We start from the raw sequence: 18133 nt of genomic DNA, 5'->3' as shown, positions 1-18133 counted from the left end.
ATTGCCGCCTGTCATTTCCGGCCGGGGGCACCCTGTTGCCAGGCAACAGGAACGAGTTTCCCCAATCATCCTGATGCATGTGCAGAGACTCTATTTAAACCTGCCTCGGACACCATTAGGGTGTCAGAGTTTCAGGTCTTACCTGCCTCCATTGTCCCTTGTTTGTGTCTTTTTTTTATCATCACTCACTTTGGATTAAAAGCTTACAAAACTGGATTGTAAAGAAGACAGAAGGACAGAGTTAGTAAGTGTGTTTGGGTGTTTTTTGTCTTTTAATAAAATGTTGTGGTTTTAAAGAGGGATGTAATTTATTTACATTTTACATTGGTGCACTACAGGACACAGCAGGGCCAGTGTGTCAAGGCATGCTTGCATTTGTGGTTCCTCAAGTGCCAGCAAGCCCTGGCATTCATGGGTATGCAGGTGTTTATAGTACTATAAGCACTAGCTTGACCAGACTGTTCATTGCAGCCTGGGCTTTCTGAAACCTGTAGTTCACCAATGTAAAATAGTTTAATTAATTTTTATTTTTCACTTTATTACACCACACCCAACACCCAGAGGTGTGGGAAGAGCCCTTGTGCTCTTAGCATGGGGCTGGGTATGTCTATGGAGGGGGTCCATGTTTTGTTTGCAGACCCCAACTCCCTAGAGAATCCAGCCCCATACTGACTAGCCTGGGGCTGGTTGACATCATGGCAGGTGGACCCTCTGATGTGGGTTCCCCTACTATAGTGCCACCAGCCCTGGCTGGCTAAGCCACATTTATTTATTTATTTATTCACAGTTTACTGCCCGCTTGCATTGTCGTTTTAATGCCTGTAGTGTGACTGTCTGCAATTTCACGTCATTAATCATACTGTCGGTATTTTATATGTGTTGGTATTTTTTCCATGTCAGTATTTACACTGTCTGTATTTTCTCCACATATGTATTTTATCCAAGTCAGTATTTATACTGTTGGTATTTTCTCCATGTAGGTAATTTATCCATGTCAGTATCTACAGTGTCTGGATTTTCGTGTCAGTAATATTTCCGTCAGTATTATTTCTGTCTGATATATGATCACCACTGGAATTGGGGTATCTGATTTCTGATAATAATGCCATGGGATGTGTAGAAAATAGGGCTAAACTTATGGTGGATTGCGTCTTGGTTTATGTTCTATATTGTTTTTTATCTTTCATATCACATAGGATTACTTTTTTGTATATTGGAAAAAAACATTTTATTTCATGGCATTAATGATATAGGGCCTGATTCATTAAAGATCTTAACTTCAGAAACTTCTTATTTCAGTCTCCTGGACAAAACCATGTTACATTGCAAGGGGTGCAAATTAGTATTCTGTTTTGCACATAAGTTAAATACTGACTGTTTTTTCATGTAGCACACAAATATCAACTTTAAATTTCAGTGTACAAATAAGCTATCAAGTATTTGTGTGCTACATGAAAAAACAGTCAGTATTTAACTTTTGTGCAAAAGAGAATACTAATTTGCACCCCTTGCATTGCAACATGGTTTTGTCCAGGAGACTGAAATAAGAAATTTCTGAAGTTAAGATCCTTAATGAATCAGGCCCATAATTTGTGGCTATATCTTGTTGAGTCATAATACCTATATTTCAGTCAGCTTTCAGACTGAGACATACCCCTACTGCTGCCTCTCTACACAAAGACAGAATGGGCGAGGTAGGAGTGGGAAGTATAGGCATAATACTGTAAAGATGTGTTAGTGCTCCTTGTGTACTATGCTGGGGGGGAGTGGCCACAGATACATCACTAGGAGGCATGTTTACCACTAGAAAGCATATCTCTTTTGGATGTTTTACCATGCTGTACTATCCATGCTGGTGATAATGATACACATTTTGCATACTATACTGAGTTGCATTTATCTTAAAATACCGACAGCTCGGAACACTAAGTAAACTGCGGGACACAATTAACGCTTACATTGTAAGCGTAAATTTCATCCATTTCTACATAAGGACCTTCATAGGGTAAAAACAGAGAGGATGAAGCCCCAGAAAATATCTTCACAGCTAAAAATATAGGACCTGATTCATTAAGGATCTTAACTTAAGAAACTTCTTATTTAAGTCTCCTGGACAAAACCATGTTACAATGCAAGGGGTGCAAATTAGTATTCTGTTTTGCACATAAGTTAAATACTTAATGTTTTTTCATGTAGTACACAAATAAACAACTTTAAATTTCAGTGTATAAATAAGCTATCAAGTATTTGTGTACTACATGAAAAAACAGTCAGTATTTCACTTATGTGCAAAACAGAATACTAATTTGCAACCCTTGGATTGTAACATGGTTTTGACCAAGAGACTTAAATAAGAAGTTTCTTAATTTAAGATCCTTAATGAATCAGGCCCATAGTTCTTCTAAATATAAGAATTCTAGTAACCTGAGGCAAGTAAAGGACCAGAAACCAATGTGTATTTTTTATTTTTTTTTATTCTTTTTTTTGGGGCGATTTTCTGAAGTGTTAAATAAAACTTAAACACTGAAGGGGTGATTTATAGTTGAATGTAAAATATTCCCTTTTGTGTATGTTCCCATATACATCTGCACATTTATGTTTCCGTGTCTCTATTTTGACTTGCATAAATCTTAAAATACATGGAATCTTAAATCTAGCTTAAAGATGCATCTGAAGCAAATATACAGCAATTCAACTTTAAAAATCTGTACCCATCTTCTATGTGATACCCAAAGTAAGACTTATCTCTAAGAGACGTGCACTACTTGTGTCTGCATGTTCTTACTGTCCTGCATTTGCATATGCCTCTAATCCGCCTCTCCACGCAAAAGGGTAAACATGTGTCAGAAACCTGCAGATCAAAATACCAGCGCAAGTGAATGTGCAATGCAACTAATTTTATGTGTAGCCTTAAATTACACCACATACATGTAGTGATACTCCATTCATACTGCACCAAAATCCCGGGTTTTTGCCGGGGCGAGCTCAAACGACCCATGTCTTGGTGCAGTATGAATGGTACAAGTCAAAAATCCCGGGTCTGAAAACCCGGGTCTTCAAGCCGGGATTTATCGAGGGGTAATTCCCGGGTCGGACCCGGGTTGCCTACACTATGAATGGTGCAACCCGGGTTTTTCAACCCGGGTTGCACAGAACACAAGCTGATTGGCTGCATGACTGTTTCTTGAGGATGATGTCATCGGTGGGAGCCCGTGGAAGAAAAAAACAGTCACCTTTCAATGACATCACCATTTTTCAGCCAATGAAAACTGCTCTGGTGATGACTCCCACAAATTGCCAGGGCACAGAAGTGTGCAGTATGAATGGGGTCAACCCGGGGAATTCCCGGGTCCGAGGTGCAGTATGAATGGTGTTTCTGAGCTGGGACGCTCCGAGCCCCGGCAAAAACCCGGCTTGAAAAACCCGGGATATTGCCGGGGCGGCAGTATGAAAGCGGTATTATATGTAACTCTAACTGCCCCTATATCAGCAATGTAAACTGGATTTGATAGTAGCAGGCATAAAAGTTACTAATTGATCTAGTTCATATAGGTGCAGAATTCCCACTTGCAAATGTTTCAGTTTGGAGGTTATTAATCAAGTGGCATTGCTCCTGGTTCCAGCACTGGACCTCCTGGGTTGACAGTGGGCTTTCATATTTAGGGGCATTTGTTGGGCCAAGAGATAGCCAACCTTAGATTCAATGCCAACTGTTGCATATGTATGCCAGACAGGTATACATTTTTAAACAATATATTTTGTAATATGACAATAATTTTAATTACTTTTTGCTCTATTCTTTGTAATTGCATGCTACTTTGTTATAACCCTATTTATGTCATGTTATGACATTAAGATTATCAATAAGTCTGACATGTTTCTACATCAGGTTTAAAGCCCAAACAGAGTGGGCTCTGCAGCACCTGGGGGAACTTCCACTTCAAGACATTTGATGGTGAGATCTATCGTTTCCCAGGCATATGTAACTACCTTTTTGCCGCACACTGTGGGAAACACTTTGAAGACTTCAATATCCAAATTCAACAATCACTGGTTAACAATCTACCAGTTATCGCTCAGATATCTGTAAAACTAAATGAACTGCTGATAGAAATTATTGATCACAACCCTACAGTCCATGGCCTACAGTGAGTACTATTCTTATCCTATAAAGTGTCAAAGCAATCTACAATATTTATGTACAAAATTTCTGAGGATGAAAATATACCAAATAAAAAACAGGCTCATACAATTAATGCATATTTTATTACTATATGCCAATAACTTTCTTCTTTTTAGGCTAAAGCTAAGAAATCTGGGTAATGCCGTATACATGACAGTCTTTTGAGTCTACTCCATCCTAGCAGAAAATATTAACCTAGAGACAGCTTGTTTTGTACTAGTTATCACTAGACAAGTGTAGGATCAACATTCTGGTCAGCATTTGAGGCATTGTAAGGATAGCCTCACAGACACAAAGGCATTATCCATAAATTTAGAAGATGCTCAATTGCATATTGGCCCTAGGGAGTGTAACTTAAATTCTCTCTAAATCAACCCACTGGAGAAACAGTGTAGATTTTAGTGAACAAAATCACAGGTATACCAGGTTGTTATCTATAGCTAGAGCAGAGATCAGAGAAGTCTGGAGCCAAAGCCAGGGTCAGAGAGATGGGAGGGTTGTCAGGTATAGCAGAGAACTCTGGATCATCGCTAAATTGCACTATAATCTGACACTTTGTGCAATTGACTGCCAGCTTTATATACATCCAGAATGGCGAAGAATTGGTTAAGGACAGCAAGTGGTCAATAAGCTGAACTGAACATGCACCAGACAACTTCAAAGGATACAAGTGTTCTAGAATAAGATCTGAGGTAAAAGCTACCACCGTGGTTTACCAGATGGCACCACTCTACCCAATCTCACAAGTCCAGGGATCAAGACCTGTGTAGGCTGTCTATATTTTTACTCTTGGATATACAACAGCCACCATCTTAGGTTAGTGACATTTAGGAACATGACCTTACCAGACGCCTTTGGTTGGTACCAGACACCATTGGTTTATCCGGGCTACAGGCATGGAAGAACAATATCAAATGTATGGAGTGGACCCTAGAGGCAGGCTTACAGGAACATTCTTCCAGACTATAACACTTCCATTTCTTGAGATACTGCAACTGCCATGATTCCATGATTAAGCAGTGAATCTAACAGATATTCCAAATGCTCATGTACTTTGAGGGAAGATAGGAGTGCAGATTTCAACAGAGAGAAATGGAACTCGGGATGGATGTGTCTCATAGAGCAAGAGAAACAAAGGAGAACCATGGTATCCAATGAAAAACTGACGGGAAAAATTGCCGAATGGGACATTCAGCCAACCTGTGATATGGGTATCCAGGTAACTGTTCTTTGTAGAGAGACAAACATTTTTCCCATTGTATAAACAGAAGGAGAACTGTGCCATGTGTCTGCTTGGTTCCCTGCTTGTTAAGCATTTTGTAAGGTATGTTGAAGTGCTTGTTACATCTGAAATAGCTTAGCATGGAGATATGAAACAGCAAGCAACAAGCAACTAGGCACCACAATTGGTTAAACTTTTGGTGATAACCATTATTGGTGAAAAAAGACTTTGCTTGCTAGAACTGTACATGTAATTATTACACACAAATTCAGCTGTTGGTAATGACTGTTCCCAATTATCTTGTTACTAGTTGCCAAAACTTTGCACATTTGCTCACAAGTCTGAATTACTTGTTTTATCTGCCCATTACACTGAGGCTGATAGGCAGAAGACAGATGAAGGGTGATAACCAAAGAAGGCCCTGAAAAACTCAAACTGGACATCCATGCAATCAATAATACATAAAATATGTGGGCAGTTTTCAAAGCAGTGGTATTCTTTAAAGTGGAACAATTAGGACAAGCATCCACATATTTCTGAAAAGTTTGACCAATAGAGGCCACCAGTAGAGCAGAAGAATTTGATTTAATATATTATTAACTCCCAAATGTCCTGCTGTGAGAGCACTGTGATGGCATTGTAGAATCTTTTCTGTAGTAGAGGTGTTGGAATAACGAATCTAGATTTTTGGTTAATCAACCATTTTCATGGATCACCATTTGAGGTATCTTCAGCTGTGGGGATATTTGTCACCCCTGATGTTTGGCTATTGTTAGTTTAGTATAGAACACTATGAATGAAGTGCTGTGAGGAAGCTCAGAGAAGGTAGAATGGTCCCCGCAAAGGAAGGATGTTATGTAGAAGGAGATTTACATTTTCAGGAGAGAACATCAGCCTCTCCATTTTTGAACTAAGTTGATAATTAACATGAATGTAGAAGTGCTCATGCTCATCTAGTTTGTCATTCAAGTACTTAAGGTTTTAGTGATCTATGTAAACAGTTACTAGAATGTATGATCTCTGAAGCACATGTCGACAGTTAGAAAAAGTCATATTGATGGACAATAATTTTTTATATTCCATATTATAGTTGCACTTTGCTGGTAGGAGGCACTTAGAAAAATGGTTGAAGGGTCGGAGGCTCATTTTGTCTCCTCTACACTGAAAAATGATGACCACCATCTACCTCCAAGATGAATGCTTGCTGTGGATTTGAATAAATTAAAAGCAGATCTGGGTACCACAATGGTGAAAAAGTTCCTTATGAAATGTCTACAGTAGTTTGTTCAACCAACAAAATGCTGACCAGGTGCTACAAAACTGGACATGTATCCTGTGTGTCTGTAAATCTTCACAATATATCTTGATGCCATCTAAAAAAAACAACCACAAATGAATTTTTCAATCTTTAAACAGATTATTGATGAAATGTTGAAAGGTGGCCTGAGCTCTGCAAAGACCAAAAGGCATTACTAGATATTCAAATTGTACATATTGGGTTGTAAATGAGATCTTCCAATTATCAGCTACATTTGCTCCTCTGATAGCAGTGTGTAATTTCTCTAGTAATTCTGGGATAAAAGATAGAGAAAATAGTTTGGTATGAGAAAAAAAAGTTTTTTGTCCATATATTCTCTTTGTTCTTTCAACTCCACTTCTGATAGAGCATAAATTTATTCAAATGGTATTTGTATGCAGAGTAACAAGTCAATCAAAGAGTCGTATGCCTGATGAGGTGGTAGCTTGTCCACATGACTTTATGAAAAACATAACTGTGATAGACAAGAGGAATACTTATCAAATCTAAGGGGTGAACCCCCAATGGGGGAAATGATAATGGTCTGAGGAGGTAATGGAAGACAATGTTGCATGCAGTATGTAGACAAAAAGCTCACTGATTTATCATCCCAGCTAATACTAGGAGTATTCTAGGAAAATTCAGCAAAAGCCACTGCATGCCTATTACAATAGGTGTTCATTCCTCCCAAGAAAGAACCACATGACTGGGATAGCTATGAGAAACATACCATGACATGAGAGGACAGGAATGTAGAATCCCGAAGAACAAAGTCAAAGTTAATAAACAGTCAAACAAGTGTCTTGAATCACAGAGAAGCAAAATTCCAAGTTTCCTTATGCAAAAATTGTTAGGGATTAGGTTCCAATGTCCTCAGCCTCGACAATAAAGATATCTGTTTGTCTCTAGACAGCAAGTTCTCTCATTCTCAGGCAAAGAAAAACTCCCTAGCTTCATATGCTCCTTGAAGCAATCAGCTGGAAAGATAAGGATCATAGGTACCTGGTGAGCTAACGGTAGATGGTGAGCTGTCATCCCTTTCTGCAGAAGTTTGCGCTCCTGAATGCAGGTATCAAGCCAAATGCAATCAAGTCCATCCAGGGAGGTGGGAAGGTTCCAACAAATGAGCTTGTCTTTAACAGAGTTCACCAATTCTGAAACAAGCCAACCAATGAATTGTCATTCCATTCATTCTCTGATGAAATAGTCCACAATTCACAGACATCCTGGAAGACTGATTGACCATGTTGCTCTATCCGGGCCAGTCTCAGTGGCATTGGTACAATCCAGAGAGTAAAAGATTAGCTTAATTGTGGGGAAACTTTGCTTGCTGTTACGCATTAATGGATTATTCTTCTCATTGACTGGTGTGGCCCAAGGCAAGGCCTGGTCATTCAGCCACAGGATGATATGTCACATTTTGTTCCACTTTGTGGCAAACGATGCTGCTTGTAATTGGAATGGCAGGTGAATCAGCTTGAGAATTATGTGGTTGCCAGAAAAATGCAAGGGTTAAGCAGTTTTAGCATCCTGGACAAAATTGGGCGCTGCCATTTGTTGCTTCCAGACAAAAATCTGAGATTCTATAGACAGGTTCGTTTCTCCCAGGAGAGAACCACTTGACTAGGGTAGCTATGAGGGACACACCACGAATGGCCAAGCAACTTTGTCCTGAGTATTTAGAAGTCAGAGGGACAAAGCTGAAGTGAATGAGTTGGAGAATGTAGAATTGTTAGGGACTATGCTGACGTAACTAAACAGGCAAACAGGTTTGTATTCCAATGGATCCCCACAGGTGAGAGGACCAGAAGCAATGAAAGTTCCATTAGTACTCTCCAAAGAAAATAGAACCTCATTTTTAATTCGATGGAATCAGTGTTGTTGTGCTTAGTTCTCCTCCACGAAGTTTCCATCAGACCTTGAATACATCACAGCTGACAACTTGACGTGTCTTTTTCAAAAACAGTAATCTGTAAAGGTAATGGTAACATTTGGCTATGGCTGTAGAGAAAATCAGATTGGATACTTTTGAAGAAGGAGAATTTCCCTTTTATTATATCTGGGTCTGCTAGAATATCTGCCCCGGTCTGCCCCAGACCGTCTGCATCTTCTGTGGAGAGTACAGTCCTCAAGGGAATGATTGGCACTGCCAATCAATAAACAAAGGTTATTTTCACGTTGTCTGCACCTCTCTTTATTGGAAATAGGACCATGATCACCACTTATTTGCATTGGTCTTTGTTCATTCACAATCTGGTTGTGTTTTAGTTGATGAGGAATAATGATGCTTTGCACAATGACTTGTTGATGAATAATGTTTATCTGAGCATTTTTATGCCCTTTTCTTTAATGGAAATCTGGGGTGGACCAAGTGGAAAAAAATCTCCTTTTAGTTGCGCAAAAATCATTGCCATTTTTAAGAGGTCAGTGGAGTGTGTGCAAAGTCATAGTTGAAATACCAGTCACCATTCAGCCAAATGTTGCCAGAATTCACTGCAATCCTGTAAATTTATTAGGTCATCATCACCGATGTTTCTGGAACTGGAATAGAGCATAGTATGGATGCAGCAGGTGGAAATGGCAGCTGGAGAGTTGGTATGGTACAGTTCCTTGCAGCCTGAACATTATTAAGTGAAAGGTAAGCAGCTGACATCTGAGTCCTTCAGTCCAGTAGCACTTGTGGCATAGGATAATCAATGGAGACACTTGTCATTGCTCCTGTGGAATCCATCGCAGACAGATTATTATGACAGGTACTTTCTGGATGCAAGGAATGCTTTGGCCTGAAGCACTGTACTAATTATTTCAATGGTAAGGACTGGTGTAGAGGTCAATGAGCAAGGTCACATGTGTCGCTGAAGAATGTCCAAAACTAGAACAAACTTCGGAAAAAAATTGTAGCCAAAGGAAGGGTCAGAGAGCTGCATGGATATTCTGGGATAGCCAACATCATGCACAAGGAAATAGAATATAGTTAAAGCTGTATCATTGCTGAATTTCACAATAATCTGCCAGCTCTATATACCCGCAGGATGCAAGGGAGGGCTACAGACTGGACGTAGTTGGTAGGTTGAATTGAGCTTGCTCTAGGCAAATTCAGAGTTGAGATAAGCAGCTGCCACTGTGGCTCACCAGACAGCACCACTTTTCCCAAGAACACAAGACTAACGTTTAAGTCCTATGTAGTCCATCTGAAATTTTACTCTCAAATATACAGTGGCCACCATCTTAGGTGAGTGACACAGTGGAACACAACAGTTATGTTGAATGTAGCTCCACACTACACAGTTAAAAACTAACTTAAAGAGGGTCTGCAGTAAAGCACAATACCAGTAATTGATAAGCTATTTTTTATTTTATCAAGAAAATTAAAAAAACACTTTTTTTTAAAGGTAGATTAATAACTAATTGAACAGTTAGGTTTCTCTGCAACAGATATTTAAATTCTGGTTGGGTTGGTGTAAGCCTTTTCTTCTGAAAGAAATTAAAATAGCATTACCAATGATTATTAACAAATGCCTTCCATATTTGATACCCATTTTGTTTATTTTCATCCATACATGAGCATAAATGTCTATGGGCAGGAATCTAATTTTAGAAATAGGTCTCTTACCATCAGTGCTGAATGTATGATATGAAATGCACTTGGTTCAATTATAAATAATTACTGTATATACTCGTGTATAAGCCGACTTTTTCACCACATTTTTTTATGCTGAAAAAGCCCCCCTCGGCTTATACTCGAGTGAGTCCCTGTTCTCCGGTCCCTCAGCTCTTACCTTCCACAGTGGAACGCATGTGCGTTGCACTGACAGGAAGTTAGGCATTTGGAACGCAAACTTGCGTTTCACTGCGGAAGTTAGGGGCGGAAGAAAATCCCTCCCTCCCTACCAGGCACAGAGGAGAGTAAACACAGGGGGACACATCCAGAGCTCCTCATCAATGAGAAAGAGATGCAAGATGTGTGTACTGTCCTAAAGATAGCCTAGTAGGAAACGGGTGCAGTACCTGGGGGTGAGCAGTTTATCTAGTAATTATTAATAACAAACATATCTTTTCCAATATTTTCCAAATTGTGGCATTTGCTATCTCATGTGAACGCTATATACACTATATATACACGCTATATACACCTTACTAATATGGTTGCTTATTTTTTGGCACATTTGGAGACATTTTGGGAGTCTGAGTTTATTAAAAGAAGCAAGTAATTTCCCACCCTAGGCTTATACACGAGTCAATACGTTTTCCCAGTTTTTTGTGGTAAAATTAGGTGCCTTGGCTTATATTCGGGTAGGTTTATACTCGGGTATATACGGTACCTATAAAACCTAAATTTTATTTGTCTTTTGAATATTTTGCTAAACTTGTCAATTGTGTAGGACCACCTGAAAATTATTGCACACTAAAATATAGCTATGTTTTCACAATAGTCTATTCACTATATCTCAATAACTTACATTAGAGTGATCTGCAGAATGTTGATCATTGTTGCTTTTCATTTTACAGATTAAAGCTCCCATATAGCAAGAATGGCATCCGCATAGAAAAATTTGGTGCTACACTCAAAATATATGTTAAGTTAGGCCTAGAGCTTACTTTGAATGAAAATAACAGTATTCATGTAAGTATACATGGTAAGAAAAAACTGAAAAGCAGACGGATATTGTAAATTTAATGTAGCGACAAACATGTGACTTGGTAAGGCTTTACCAATATTTGACTTGCTTAGTTAAACTAATATGCTGTGTCCCACAAGTTTTTTCCCCCCAACACTTGCAGTAGTGTATTGCTATGGGAAGCACACAAAATATGCAGAAGTATGGGAATTCATGGCAGACTGTTTAACACTGTAAGTGTGCATACCCCTTTGGCATGGTCCATGACAAATCTTCATAGCTTCAATTAATACTGTATGCTTGCTCACATGCCTGAATTATTTAGCCAATGGGATCAAGGAGGAATTATATTTTAAAATTGATAAATTTAGCCATTCATGATGAATGAATAGTGTATTTAGCTTGGGAAATGAATATGCAAGGATTGACAAGACTGAGTCTAGAGGATTTTAGCATGTTGGACCGGATTTAATTTTACAAAAATATATTGGACTGTACTATATGTAGATGTGTACACATTTTAATGGATTGTAAGTGGATATCATTTAATGGAACTGGATTGTATATGAACTTGAATGCACTGGACCTGGCTGTTTGTGCATACAATGAACTTACATACATATCATGTCCTGTCAGACCAGAAAAACACCAATATTCTCAGGCAAGATAAAAGTTGCCATACTTTTATCCCAACTAATGTTCAATACTTTATTTAGTTCTTTGTGTTTTTCATTAAGGTATAGATCCCATAGTATGATGAAATTATTTTCATCATCATACAGTGAATTCAATCTGTTTACAATATATGTGAAGTTTTCTCCCATAACAATTTATTTGGAAATAGATTGATTCCACAGAAATGGTTCTTTCCACACAGATGATAGTCCTCACATAAATAAATGTTCTCCAGATATGATAGTCCTCCACAAACATAAAATGCCCTCCATAGAAAAACTTGGATAATTTCTTTAATTTATATTTTTATTGCACATTAACTTACAGTATTGTATTTTGTCCTGGCAATTTATGAAAGTACAGTAAACTAGTGGGTGCACAGTATCCCTTAAATGTCAATAGCCCTGGAGAACTGTACATGCCAAGGACCAGTTGATTGGCTAGTTTAAACTTACCAAGTGGTTGCCTAGTTGAACCATTTTAGTTTTTATTTTATTTCTAGTGATTAGTAAATGGTGATAATACTTTTGGAATGGGTTTCATCATCATCATCATCATTACCATTTATTTATATAGAGCCACTAATTCCGCAGCGCTGTACAGAGAACTCATTCACATCAGTCCCTGACCCATTGGAGCTTACAGTCTAAATTTGCTAACGCACACATACAGACAGACATAGAGAAAGACTAGGGTCAATTTTATAGCAGCCAATTAACCTACCAGTATGTTTTTGGAGTGTGGGAGGAAACCGGAGCACCCGGAGGAAACCCACGCAAACATGGGGAGAACATACAAACTCCACACAGATAAGGCCATGGATTTGCATTGTTATCACTTTAGTGACAGATGAAAATAAGGTTGACCCTGGGTATTGCTCAAGCTATGGGTCCCTACTTTACATACTTTGTTCTGCTTGTTCACCCACTGAAAAAAAAAAATGTTTTACCTTGTGGACCATATTTGAACAAACACTAGGAAATTTAGCAAACCACTCAAATGAAGTGTTTACACTATATGTACTCAAACTATTTTGCAAACAACAGCAAGGGCGCCTCCCTAAGTTTGTTGGAATGTATTAAAAGCTCCTTATTTTTAGCTAATTGTACTATTTAATAAGATCATATTTGCACCACTTATTTGAATGGAGGACAGTTTTGGGCCCTGGCCTACCACCCTTAATTCCCATATTATAAAAACAGTTCCACCCACATGAATTGGTAAATTACCGGACAGCACTGTGCTGTCCCATTGTTTATAAAATACAAGCCAGTAGTTGGTGCACAGTGTGACACCAGTTATTCACTTTTCTTTTTACTGTTGATTGAACTTGGAATCTATGCCATACCAGAGGAAACCACTATTGCTTGGTATGTTTACATTTTCAATATTGGGGAGGAGTGTGTGCACTACAAATGTGCTTAAACAGTTTTGAACCATATTAATTAGGGAAAATTAAGTTAGCATGAAACCTTTTTCTTCCTTACAGTTGGTTGCTGAAAGGTTTGAAACTCACAACAGTCCTTGCGGTAAATTTCCTAAACTGCGGGTTTGAAAAAGTGGAGGTGTTGCCCATAGCAACCAGAGGCTAGCTAACATTTATTTAGTACACTCTACAAAATGACAGCTAAAATCTTATTGGTTGCTACAGGCAACATCTCCACTTGTTCAAACCCGCAGTTTGGAAAATTTACCCCCTTGTATTTTTGTATTCTTAATAAATAATAGTGGGTCTACTGTATATTTTTATTATATTTTGATATATGATAATGTATGTCCTTTGGGGCTCATTTAAAGTTGGACGTACTTAAATCTTTTAATGCATTTCCATACTGCCCATGCTCCCTAATAATGTGTACGCTTAAGTCTGTATCTAGATTTGTGTGTGTATTGACCTGTGTCAATGATGGGTGGGCATGTGCAGGCAAGCATAGGTGAGAGAACCACCAGAAATGTATTATTGATTCAGTTATGTTTATATTAACAAAAAATTATTTCCTTTTTGAGGGTGTGCACTTTCTACAATCTGATGGGAATGGCCATGGAGACCAGGTTTGCCCTGAGCTATGCCAACCTATACATGGGTGCGTTCAAGGATGAGCGCATCTGGGGTGGCGGGTTCAGGGAAAATCTTTCCCTCTATGGCCTCTATATAGACGATCTATTTATTATTTGGAATGGTAGAAAACAAACTTGCGATTGAATATGTTTCATACCTTAATATTAATTTGTATAATTTGAAGTTCACTCATACATTTAGCAAAATCTCCATTGATTTCTTGGATCTGACACTCTCCACCAAAGGCTCCAAGATTGAAATTCTTACATATAAGAAAAGGGTTGATATCAATAACTTTCTTAATTACAAAAGTGCCCATTACAAGACATGGAAGCAAAACATTCTGAAGGGCCAACTCATTCGCCTGAAACGTAATTGTTCTACATATGTGATTTTGAACGCCAAGCAGAGGAAATGATTTGCTCATTCAAAGAAAAAGGTTGTTCCTCCAAAAAATAAGTGGCCCCTTCCCTGAGAAAAAGCAGCTCCAGGCTAAAATAACTAGGGCCGTTCTCAACACTCATGCCAAATGAGTGTTAATAAATAATTAAAATGAATAAATCAGCATTTTTTCTGTGAAGCTTTGGTACGCTGGTGCCTGTAGAATCAAAAATACCAGCATGACTGCCAGAGCCTGCTGGAGCTTATACAACTATGAGCACAAGCATGCCCCAGCATCCAAAAAATAACATTTCATAGGACTGTTTTATTGTCGACTAAACAGAACCCAATTCTCAATTTACTAGCTTTTATTTCTTAATTTAATAGTGCATCACATGAGATAAAAAAGATTATTGTAAGACATTATTGTATCCTAATGCAAGATCCCATACTATAGAAATGTCTTCCAGAGAAATCAAAAGTAGTTTTAAAAAGAATTGTAATCTGAAACGTACATGACCGATTGGATTCAACACATAATTGTTTGCCCAAACCGATGTGTGGCACCTTTAAATATGCAAAGACTTATTGTATTACCTGTAAGTACATTAAACATGGATCTAAGGAGATTGTCTACACTAGTAATAATAAGAAATTTTATACAGTGGGCTTTATTAATTGCAATACAAAATTTTTCATCTATCTGTTACAATGCAGCTGTTCATTGCAATATATAGGGAGGACAACAAGACCCCTAAAAAGGAGAATTGTAGAAACCTAGACATAACATCTCGAATAAATATCCCATTTACAGTGTACCACATCATTTTTGCTGCCGTTTACAATGGAGACCCGACATACCTATCTTTAAATGATGTTGAACATGTAAAAAGTACAGAAAGAGGGGCAGATAGATAGTAAATTGTGCAAGCAAGAAGTGGTATAGATGCACCAATGTAACTGTATCCATTCAGATTGTTTCAATGAAGCGATGGAACTTAATATTCTAAAGTGTGAAAACTACTGTTGAATTTTAACATGAGTAAAATGTATCATTACATTTTGATAAAAGATTATCTTCTGTTTATAAAATAGTTGATATTCTACTGGCAGCTAAATTTGAGAGGAAGGATATTGTATAAAAAAATAAAAATGTTATCAGCTTATACGTTTATGCTTTACCATTTATTTTGACTGTAAAATTAGTCAGAAAATGTTTTCAATCTATATATAGATATTTATGGCTAATATTTAATCAAGTATACTATGATGTAAGCATCACATATATATCTAGTCCTGGGGAAGTCAAATTACATTAAATTACATGGGTTTACCTAGTATAGCACGGTCGCTGAGTGGTTAGCACTTCTGCCTCACAGCACTGGGGTCATAAGTTCAATTCCCGACTATGGCCTTACTTTGAGGAGTTTGTATGTTCTCCCCATGTTTGCGTGGGTTTCCTCCGGGTGCTCCGGTTTCCTCCCACACTCCAAAAACATACTGGTAGGTAATTGGCTGCTAACAAATTGACCCTAGTCTCTCTGTGTGTGTGTGTGTGTGTGTGTGTGTGTGTGTGTGTGTGTGTGTGTGTGTGTGTGTGTGTTAGGGGATTTAGACTGTAAGCTCCAATGGGGCAGGGACTGATGTGAGTGAGTTCTCTGTACAGTGCTGCGGAATTAGTGGCGCTATATCAATAAATGGTGATGATGATGATGATGATATAGCATTTACTGTATCTATTTATTGGCGTTAAATTGGTGAGTTTTCAACCTCTATATTTTTAGTGCCTCTTTCTACAGAAGGGTTATATATCTCGTTTTTAATGAAAAAAAAAAATCTTTTTAACATTGTGCATATATGTTTTTGCTCTTAACCATAGATCACTAGCTGTATGATTAATTGAATTAACTTACTGATTGGTTAACTTGTATGAAAGAAACTTGGTTGATTACCGAGTTATTTCTACTTTCCCTCTGATGAAGTTACAACCTGTAATGAACCAGGGCCCATCTTAACAACATTTTGGGCCCCCGGGCAAAGCAGTGCATCGGGGCCCCTATATATACATATATATATATATATATATATATATATATTTTAAAAAAATGATTATATATATATATATGGGCCCTGCAGCCCAGGGGGCCCGTCGGAGGCAGCACAAAACAAAAAAACCTGGAAAAAAAAAAGAAGACAATACTTTACTTGCGGTCAGCTGGCGATCCGGCTCCCTCCATGGTCTCCTCCTCCATCGCGCTCCGCAATGGATGTCGGGCGGGCGTGATGACGTCACGCCCGACATGCACTGTGAGCGCCGCACGGAGGAGGAGACCAGGGAGGGAGCCAGCTGACCGCAAGGTAAGTATTGTCTTTTTTTTTTTTTTTCAGTTTTTTTTTTTTATGCTGCCTCCGACGGGCCCCCCTGGGCTGCAGGGCCCCCGGGCACCTGCCCATTGTGCCCATTGAGAATGACAGCCCTGTAATGAAGTGCATTATGGATGATATGAGTTGACCTTGTCTAGGAGATTCTGACTTTGATATATGTCCACTTAAAAAAAGAACATCTTTGGCTGTTTATTACACCATCAATAAGCCAGCACACCATCCAGCGAGCTCTCATACACTAGAGCATATTAAGCTTACAGTATTTGATAGACCTTGAGATGCATGTAAGAGCAGCAAGCAGTTTATCTATGGGAGAATGCTCTGTTATACAATAGATTACCCAATTATTGCTTAAGTACACTGCCAACTTATTTGTGGGGTCTGAGGCTGCCAACATATTTCTGGGACTGACCAGAGGATTGGTAGGACAGGTGAGAATTGCCGGCGGGTCCCTCCAGGGAGCCTGGCTATTGCAGCTGATTGTTTGCAGAACCTAAACAGATGATCAGCAGTTGTTTTGTTAGCTTGGATTTTCATTTTGCAAGAACTGCGGGTGGGTTTGCCCTCGAGTCTCTCCCAACTAAATATAGCCACTGTGATTTGTGGTATATATCATCTAACTACAGCAAAATTTCATTTCAGAAACTATCCAGGAGTTCATCAATTATGGCTGTTTGCATGATGAACATTTGAATGTTAACATTTTGTGTCATTTCTGCTTTTCTTTCGTGGAGATATATTTTCATTTGAGGCAGATTAGAGATCAAGAAATTATCTGTGTCTAAAGGACATTTTATTAGATTCTAATAATTAGGAGTCTTTAATCCATAATTGAAAGACAGTAATGAATTTATGACTGATTTTGAGTGAGTTCAGTATTTTACAGTGTTGTTTCACATCCATATGAATGGAATGCACTTACAAATTGTCATTATTTTTATTAATTAACCAGTTGATGTGTTATTGTTTATATATTTTTACATCACTACTAATGAATACTTTTTTATATTTTACCTGGTGATCCAGGAGGTTTATAGCTTTTTATATTTACATGGTCAATACTCAATAACCTAACCCAGGTTTCTAGCGCTGTATTTCTAGAGTATTTTGGGCAGGGACTGATATGAATGAGTTCTTTGTACAGAGCTGCGGAATCAGTGGCGCTATATAAATAAATGGTGATGATGATGATGAGTATTTTTGAAGCATAGGCGAGAGTAGTAAAGGCATCTTCATGCAATTGCAACATAATTAGACATGGACGCATCCCCACATTTCTTGCGCCTACAAGGCATTAGTACAGCGATACACA

At 38.3% G+C, this 18133-nt stretch overlaps 1 protein-coding gene across 1 annotated transcript in view; it reads left to right on the top strand.

The window, feature by feature from the left end:
- The first annotated feature begins 591 nt into the window (after positions 1 to 591).
- Positions 592 to 18133, top strand: part of LOC142104104 (mucin-5B-like) — a 51036-nt gene continuing 33494 nt past the window's right edge. The window contains exons 1-3 of the mRNA XM_075188593.1: positions 592 to 601; positions 3890 to 4148; positions 5243 to 5402. Coding sequence (XP_075044694.1) covers positions 592 to 601; positions 3890 to 4148; positions 5243 to 5402 — 429 coding nt within the window. The remainder of the gene's footprint in view (positions 602 to 3889; positions 4149 to 5242; positions 5403 to 18133) is intronic.

This window comes from Mixophyes fleayi, chromosome 10 (genome assembly GCF_038048845.1).
Source record: "Mixophyes fleayi isolate aMixFle1 chromosome 10, aMixFle1.hap1, whole genome shotgun sequence".
NCBI classification, from domain to species: domain Eukaryota; kingdom Metazoa; phylum Chordata; class Amphibia; order Anura; family Limnodynastidae; genus Mixophyes; species Mixophyes fleayi.
The sequence above is the reverse complement of the archived record's forward strand: the minus strand, read 5'-3'. Positions and strand labels throughout refer to the sequence as shown.